The 9,050-nt window shown below is 34.4% G+C and overlaps 2 protein-coding genes across 2 annotated transcripts; one reads left to right on the top strand and one right to left on the bottom strand.

The window, feature by feature from the left end:
- The first annotated feature begins 641 nt into the window (after positions 1-641).
- On the top strand, positions 642-1,372 carry LOC146916762 (uncharacterized). The gene is made up of 2 exons (XM_085718716.1): positions 642-962; positions 1,222-1,372. The coding sequence occupies exons 1-2, from the start codon at positions 820-822 to the stop codon at positions 1,319-1,321; spliced, it is 243 nt and encodes an 80-aa protein (XP_085574842.1). The 5' UTR covers positions 642-819; the 3' UTR covers positions 1,322-1,372.
- A 970-nt stretch (positions 1,373-2,342) lies between these two features.
- Positions 2,343-6,972, bottom strand: LOC146916763 (protein TPR1-like). The gene is made up of 10 exons (XM_085718715.1): positions 6,483-6,972; positions 6,310-6,400; positions 5,384-5,510; positions 5,128-5,268; positions 4,906-5,050; positions 4,725-4,816; positions 4,565-4,634; positions 4,424-4,497; positions 4,239-4,333; positions 2,343-2,703 (listed from the first exon to the last, which is right to left on the bottom strand). The coding sequence occupies exons 3-9, from the start codon at positions 5,507-5,509 to the stop codon at positions 4,265-4,267; spliced, it is 717 nt and encodes a 238-aa protein (XP_085574841.1). The 5' UTR covers position 5,510; positions 6,310-6,400; positions 6,483-6,972; the 3' UTR covers positions 2,343-2,703; positions 4,239-4,264.
- Between the last annotated feature and the right edge of the window lie 2,078 nt (positions 6,973-9,050).

Raw genomic sequence — 9,050 nt, forward strand, 5'->3', positions numbered from 1 at the left:
TATACTTACTTTTTCATTATCCCAATTATAATCTTAAACAACATTTTTATAATAAAGATCATTGTTGATGTCATTAAAAAAAAGATTATTTTTTTTTGTTATATTGTTGGTGTCATTGAAATAGATAATCATAGTTAATTTGGTTTGTTATAATTGAAAGCAATAAACATTTATATTTTTAGTTTTAATTAAAATCAAAATTTCCTTAAAAAATTTGCTCATCATTTTCAAACGTTAGCACAGTAAAAAGAGCATAAAGACGGGCACGTAACGTACCCGTCTTTTCGCTAGAGTAATATAACGTTAAGTTTTATGGGTCACTTCCTAAAAAAAATATGGGTCATAGTATTATTAAAAGAAAAAATAAAATATTGTACATCTTTCTAAATTTTTTATACAAGTCACCGTGTATACATTTTTGTTATATTCATTAAACTATATAAATAAATATTAATAAACATAGTTCATCCTCCTTAAAAAAAAAAATAATCAACTTAACTAATCCGAACTTATCCATAAAGAAAAAGTACACATTTTTAAAAAAATTAATAAAATAATACACACATAACTAGAAATTACACAATTTACACATTTAGTTTATAACATTATCCCTTCCAGATACAGAGACACGTACGCTTGCAGCCACTCACTCGCTTCATCCCTTCAATTTCTCTCTTCAAATCCCTAACCCCTTACGATTTCGATTTCTACGTATGCTCATCTTCTATCTACTTTGGATTCTCACTCCCAAATTCTCTTAATTTTGCGGTTCCTTCCAAACCCTATTGTGATTTTGATTTTCACAGTTTACGCTATGAAATGCGAGAGAAACAAAACCCTCTGCAGTGCTGTGACAGAGAAACGACTGCAAGTTTGATTTCACCGTTCACACCTAAATCCTATGCGATGGCTGCTTTAAATCCTTCAACAGACTGTGTTGGGGTCATTTTCGGGTTGTTAAGGTAATTTTCGTTCATGGCTCTCGTTCTTGTTTATTCAATTTCATATGTATATCAGTGGAACTAGGTTTCATGATTCAGTTAGGTTTTTCCCTAATTTTTATTTAACAATGATTGATCAATTTGAATAATTTATCAAATTATTGATGGTGATGAAATTTGTATGTTATTTAATTTATCAAATTATTGATCTTAAAAAAAAAAAATCAAATCATTGTGATTTTAAACCCAATTTGTGTTATCTGTTGTTTGGGTTTTGGAGTTGGTTTGAAGTTCTGCAAGGGATGTCAATTAGTAAGAGATGGTACGAAATCCATTACGGCCAGCACCTCCAAGCCTTGGGTGCTACAAAGCAACGCTGAAACTAGAGAATGGTGACATGAGTGCAGGCCATACGATGGTACAATGATCAAGTGAGGTTTTTTTTCTCTTATTGTTAGTTGATTGATTTATTTGTTAATGTTATTGAGTATTAATTGAAACTTTAACTGATAGATATGGTTTTGTAATACTAAAAGATTCAATAATACTTTTCATTGTTTTTCACAAATATCAATATTAGAAGTGGACGGTTGTAGGTTGCTGGTATATTTAGATGGCTTCAAAAGTACCTATTGTTAGTAGTATATTGTTGTAGGTTTTGAAATTATACACTTCAATGACATGTAGCTACTTTCTTGCATTCATTGTATTGTTCAGGAAAAAATAATAATTAAGGATGTGTTGGGTTCTACTATTGAGGATTGTGTTATGCTTCTACTAGATTCTCTTCATTTTATTCTGCCATTGGATTTTGTTGAAAGCTCAGAGATGTTTTAATTAATCTATTTCTAATGGTTTATGTTTTAATCCTAAATTCCATATTTTTGTTGTTGGGTTCTCTGCATTACTTGTGTGTTGGCTCAAACACAATTGCTTTTTTGTAATATGTAGATGTGTATACTTCCTTATTGTGTAATCACTACAAGAAAAACTGCATTTTGCGACATTTAAAAACGCTGATTGCGACTGTTAGAAGGGTCGCAAATGTACATTTGCGACTGTTCCCCAACAGTCACATTTGTTGGGGTCGCAACAATCATTTGCGACCCTTCCTAGAACAGCCACTCCAACTGCCGCAACAGGTGCTGCGACCCTTCACCAACAGTCGCAAATGTTAAGTTTTTTTAAAAAAAAGGGGCTTGCGACCCTTCACCAACAGTCGCAAATGTTAATTTTTAAAAAAAAAAAGGGGCTTGCGACCCTTCACCAACAGTCGCAAATGTTATGTTTTTAAAAAAAAAAAAAATTAATGGGGCAGTTTTTGTTGCCAATTTAAATAAATATATTATTAAATACTTAAAATACAGAAATATATAACTAAAATTAATAATCTACATGAACTGACATCAAACAATAATAACGACAATACTAGAATTAATAATCAGAGGTTTCTACAAATAATTTGAGAGTTTCCCCTAAACTGCAGAAGTTTCAAAATATCATGAACCTGTACATAATCTACTCAAACAGTTCAGGCCAACCAGGTCCGGATTAAGCATCAAGAGCAAAGTTGTTTTGGAACAATATATCTAGTTTTGCAACAGAGCCATTAAATATTAGCATATATTACAACCCCAAAAGACATAATCACATGTAAACGTGACGACAAAGCATGCTTTCCAAAACACACCGGAACCTCACCAAATATGAACAACTATGCTCTCTAGTAGATGTGCTCGGTTCTGCACGTGTGCTAGTGGATCTGAAACATAGTAGAGAGAGACGATGTGAGTCACCAGTGAGTAGATAACGAGTAATATAACAAGCAGGACATAGTAGTATCAATGAAACATCAACAATAACATAAAAGATTGTTGAATAAACTATATAGACTATTTATATACATACATATAAACTCTCCGTCGGTAATTAATAATAATAACAACGATATAAGCTATATGTCTCTAAGTTTCAATAGTCGGCTCCCCGCCTTAGGCTCCCTGCCTTTAATTAATAATAACAGTAGGCTCCCCCCGCCTCTATATGTGTTAATTATAGGCTCCCCGCCTTAATCAGGCTCCCCGCCTTAGTTAGGCTCCCCGCCTGTAAATAGTGACGATAGGCTCCCCGTCAAAGTGGCTCCCCGCCGGTAAAATTACTATTAATAATAATTAATACTAATAATAAGCTTTCAGCTTCAAGTACGTTAATAGTGTACCAATGTTATTATCCACAGATACTACAACTACCATGTTCTGATGACATTCTTCAAAAACAGTCCAAACCCAACATTGTTCCAACAATTTAAACTCCCAAAAGTATCCAACGAAATTCATGCATTTGACTTTACTAAACCCCAAATTCAAAGTAATTACCATACCCTTCTAAAGAATCAATGAATGAGACAGTGTAAATTGATAGATAGAAAGAAGCTTAAAGTGATAACATAGGACTAGTTATAGTCCCCATAATTAACTCACAAGTTTTCTAAGTTGCTGAGAAGTGGATTGAGAACTGATGTTGGTCAATCAGATTCACCGTATCAACACAAATCCTTGTTCTCCCTCTTCTATCCTTAGTATCCCAAAGTAACCCAATTCAGCCATCTATTCCTTATTGCATGTTACACTACCCAGCAATAAACTTGATCTACACCTCTAATTTCATGAAATCTCTAGCTAATACATTCAATTTAGACATTGATTTTGAATTGATGACTCACTCTCCAGCTCCCTTCGTTTCCCTTTCTAACTCCCTTGTACCCTTCTCTTTTTCCCCCTTCTATTCTCTTATTTTATTTTTTTATTTTTTTCTTAATGGCTTTTCAGCAACTAATTGGGTTTTGAGCTTCTTTTGAAAGCTTCCCTGTCACCAAGACCATTTTCTTCCTCTATATAAAAGTGATAATGCCTATATAAACTCTTATATTATATAATAAATTAGTTACTAGTATTTTATTTATTTTATATTGTTTTTATTTTTTTATACCAAGTCTATGTAAAATTCTTGTAAGCTTTCACTACTACATATGCTAACTATTTTTTTATTCTCTAAATTTAGTAAAACTTTTGAGGGTATTACATAGTTATTTCATGGTGACAGTTCACTAGCTGCAACTAAATTGAAATTGAAAGAAATAAGACTGAAGTTTCAAAATAGTGGACTAAAACAGATAAAACACTAGGAGTTAAACAAGCTATGAAACAAGTGTTTTCGATCGCAACTTGCATTAAAAAGAGCCATTCAAACACAGAATGAGACAATATTAAAACTATTAATACTAGAAACTTTTGTCACCTTAATTAACTTATCATCTCCACAAGTTACAACGCATAGCTGGTTTTTTTAAATGAAAAGGCCAAGTCATTAACACCACCATCATGAGCATCAATCTGTAATAATGAAACAAAGACATTATTAATCAAGAGTTAAAAAAATTAAAATTGTATTAGATTCATCTAAAAAAATTAATTTCAAAATACCTCCAAATGCTCTTGTAGGCCATTATGGACTTGATGGGTATATAAATGAATCAAATGTTTTGCAAAAGCAACACCTGAAAAGAAAATAAAATATCATAAAGCATTAATCAAGCAACATCGGAAAAAAATTACAATATTTACCAATAAAACACGCATCCGGGCTCCATGATACACGATTGATGGATATCCACGATTCTTTCAAATTCAAAGCCTGTTCAAAAGATCATTTTACTAAACTCCACCATAACATAAAGGATCATTTTAATGCCATAGCAGTGCATTCATCACTCATATACACTACCAACTGGAAATATTCCATATTTTGAAAGGCTTTGATATCAGCCTCTCGTAACCTTGCTTCCCAAAGTGAAATTTCTCCATTTTCACTACCAACTGTTTCAATTAAACTTAATAGGTTAGTAAAATAACTAATCAAGTTTCTGGTGTAACACAAACAAGACATGTTATTTATTTTAATTTACCAGCAAGGATAGAATGAATTGATGGATGAAACTCCATATTTGTTACAGTTGATCCTTGATGTAACTTGCAAACAATAGTTGTAGGAAGTTCATCAAACAACCGAGGCGTTGGTTGAGATGTAAAGGTATATGCAACTTTCACCGCCTGTAAAGAGTTGTCAATATAGCAATGCTATTACAAATAAAAAGAAAAGAAAATATGCAAAACTAATATTCAAGTACCACTTCAACAGATTGTGAAGGACCGGGCAATGAGGAAGCTGCGAGCGCAGCAAGTGATTGAGAAGATGACGAAGGATTTCCATTCCCCATCCATGCTGCCACAGCATTAGCACTAGGAGCAGCAGGGACTGGTGGAAATGGCTGTACAAAATTAAGTAATAATAAGTGGAAATGCAGCAATCCAATGTATATAAACAACCGAAAATAACAATTTTATCAATGAACATGAAAATAAATACAAAAACCAAGTTCATACTGCAATTTCAGCAGGAAGTGCAGCTAAGGTAGGCGTGCAATGTCCATTTCTAGGTGAAATTGAAATCCCATAGAATATGGATCCTTCCTTTAATATTAATGCAGATGTCCTTATAACTGCAGTCATGCTATCAAGACCAAAAGGAAACTTAAGAAACCAGTCCCATGGTAACTAATGTTTTTTTTTTTCAATCTTGTTTTAATAAAATCCTAACCAAACACACTGTAAACATAAAACCAATTTGAATAAGTAAAAGGTCATGTGTAGCATGTAATTATCTCGATAGCAAGGAATCATTAAGCACTTAAAGACCAAAGGGTAGTAATTTGTCCAAAATACAATCATGTACCAGCAATTTCCCATGTCACTAGAATTAAACACTCTCAAGTGAACAGCCCCAAACAAAATTAAAAAACCTTAATCCTTCATGAGGCAAAGAACACAACAGAATTTAACAATAAATGGCAAGACCCAAAAATATAAATAAAAGTAATGTACGTATGAACTAGATGGTATTTAATATCTTCAAACCTTGCCAGGACAACCAACAATGTCTTAGAATAATGGCTATTGCACAAATAAGCAAAAACAAGTAAGAAAAACCCAAACTAGAGCATTATTAATCAGAGAATCAATGAGTAAAATCTTAAGTAGATCATTATAATATAAAGCCTATGTACACAAACTCATAGAGGGACACCGGACACACTATTAATAATTTGCGAAAAATGACATAAATCAATGTAATCATATGCATCGTGTCATGTCGGACACGATACATATCACCGAGACTCACCTAATTAGATAATTATATGTGCATCATAGAGTAAAGCATACAAAAGGGTCAACAAAAATCCCCTTTCTATTTAAGTAATGTCCTGATTCTTTCCATACCAAAAACAAAGGTTGAAATAAATAAATTTTACCTTGAAAATGTAAAGTAGGACAGCTGAATAACTACAAAAGACGGCAAAACCCGCGAATGAAACCCATTTGCACAGAACAGAGATCGCAAAGTTGAAACAAGAAATTACAAAGTTAAAAAAGTCAAGAAATTAACAAGAAAATCACTCAAATCAAAAGAAATTAAGAAACTAACCAGAAGTTCGGCGACTAGGAGTGATATTCGAGGGTAAAACGAACGGATAGGTAGTGATATACGAGGATTGTGACAGTGATTGAGAGTGATATTGTGGGAACTGAGACGAACGCTTGAAGTTCTGCGAATGGCTGGTGGTGAAACGAACGAACGATTGAAGTTCTGCGATTGAGTGATATTGCTGAAATGAGATTGTGGGAACTGAGATTCTGCGATTGAATGAGATTGGAACTGAGATGAACGAACGATTGAGTGTGGGTGGCGAGATCGACAGAAAAGATGGTGAATAGCTCGGTGATGAGCGATGGTGAGAGTGAGATTGAGGAGAAAGTGAGAATGAGGGAGAGATTGGAATACAATTGAGATCTAGGGTTTTGAGTTGTGGGAGTGAGATGCGGTAGTGAAATATTTGAGCAAAAATGATTTTTTTTTTTTGTTTTTGAGGAGGAGCCAAAATTTCTTTTAGGAAATAGATAAACGCGTTGAAAATTTTAGATTAAAATATGCGGCTGTTGACCACAAAGGTCGCAACAACCGTCGCAAATGTGCACTTTGCGACATTTTTGAACCAAGGGTCGCGGAGGAAATGTCGCAAAATGCTAAATTTCTTGTAGTGAATTGTTCTCATTTTTGTGTAGGAAGTAAGTAAATGAGATGTGGAAAGGAGCATTGGCGCATGAAATTGATTCATAGAAAGTAAGACAAAACTTTTAATATTGTTTAGTCAATACTTAATGTTCGATGTTGGTTGTTTTGAATCATATAAAGTAAGGCAAAGCTTTTCATAGAAAGTAAGGCAAAGCATTGACGCATGATGTTGGTTGTTCTCCTTCATAGACACGTGCAACAACTAAAAGTTGACCCCACCTTGGATGAAGCACTTGCCCTTCGTTAGTGTCTGAACACCTAATCAAGATGGTCACTTTCTAGTGGAAATGGATACTAGGGTCTATGTCAAATGCCTCGAAGGCAAAATTGAAGTAGCTTCCACTCGTAATGTTATGCTAGATTGTTGTGCAATTTTATCTAGTTTGTATAATCGTAAGGTAATTTTTATCAAAATGTATAAAGAATGTTGAAGCTCGTAGTTTAGTGGGGCTAGCCAAACATTTGGTTTGAACTCTTGGGTTTGATTTGTTCCAGAACTTACTGCCCTTTTTTTTATGGGTAAGGAAATGGTCCCTGTTATTTGAAGCTAAAAAAAAAAAATTAACCATTTGTATGAGTTTTTGTATCGATAAAAGTTTGCAATATATGAATTTTTATGAAAATATGGTGAAGACATAAACTACAGAAATGAGAATGACTCTATTTTTATTTATAAATGACATCCAATCAACCAAGGTTCAAAAGCATCAAACTAATTAATTAATTAATTTTTTTTTTAATTTTTTAAGTAATAGGCAACGCTTATGAACTGTTGTTTGATATGGCAACAATGGAAAGCGTTGCCAAAGTTTCTCCAGAAAAGCGTCCCCTATTCTCGGACTTTAGGAGACGTTTATAAAAAGTGTGCCCAAAAGTGCGAAAAAAATGTCCCCTTAGACAATAGGCGACGCTCGCATAGGAGACCCTTGAAAAACGTCCCCTAAACATTTAGGCAACGCTTTTTACGGTTCTGGCAACGCTTTTCAATTGTTCCTAGAGAGGATAAATGCTGTAGTGATTCTATAGAGAGTTGTGAGCATGATGAAGATCTTGAAGTAAGTGATTGTGTGAAGCAACTAGCAGCAAGCAAGCAAGAGTTGAGTCCGGTAAAAATAGAAGAATTAATGGGTAAGCACTCTATGGATGCTCCTATTTTGAGTGGAGAAGGAGAGAAAAATCCAGAATTAAAAGAACTCCCTTCTCACTTGAAATATGTTTTTCTCACTAAGGATGCCTCTAAACCAGTAATCATCAGCAATACCTTGACACCTTTGGAAGAAGAAAAATTAATGAGGGTGTTAAGAGACAATCAAGGAGCTTTGGGGTGGAACATTTCTGATTTGAAGGGTATTAGTCCAGCTTATTGCATGCATAAAATACACATGGAGGCTGAATACAAACCGGTGGTTCAACCTCAAAGGAGACTTAACCCAACAATGAAGGAAGTGGTAAAGAAAGAGGTGCTGAAGTTACTAGATGCAGGTATGATCTACCCTATCTCTGATAGCTCATGGGTAAGTCCGGTCCACGTGGTACCAAAGAAAGGTGGAATGACGGTGGTGGCTAATGAAAAAAATGAATTAATACCCACCCGTACCGTTACTAGTTGGAGGATGTGTATAGACTACCGGAGGTTGAACACCGCAACAAGGAAGGATCATTTCCCTTTACCATTCATGGACCAAATGATTGAGAGGTTGGCTGGTCAAGCCTTTTATTGCTTTTTGGATGGGTATTCGGGGTACAATCAGATTGCGGTAGCTCCAGAAGATCAAGAGAAGACAGCCTTCACTTGTCCATTTGGTATATTTGCTTATAGGAGGATGCCCTTTGGGCTGTGTAATGCGCCGGCGACCTTTCAAAGGTGTATGCTCTCCATCTTCTCTGACATGATAGAGAAGAATATTGAGGTATTTATGG

The sequence above is a fragment of the Medicago sativa genome, chromosome 6 (genome assembly GCF_051527215.1).
Source record: "Medicago sativa cultivar Bolivia chromosome 6, Bolivia_mono, whole genome shotgun sequence".
Classification (NCBI taxonomy): domain Eukaryota; kingdom Viridiplantae; phylum Streptophyta; class Magnoliopsida; order Fabales; family Fabaceae; genus Medicago; species Medicago sativa.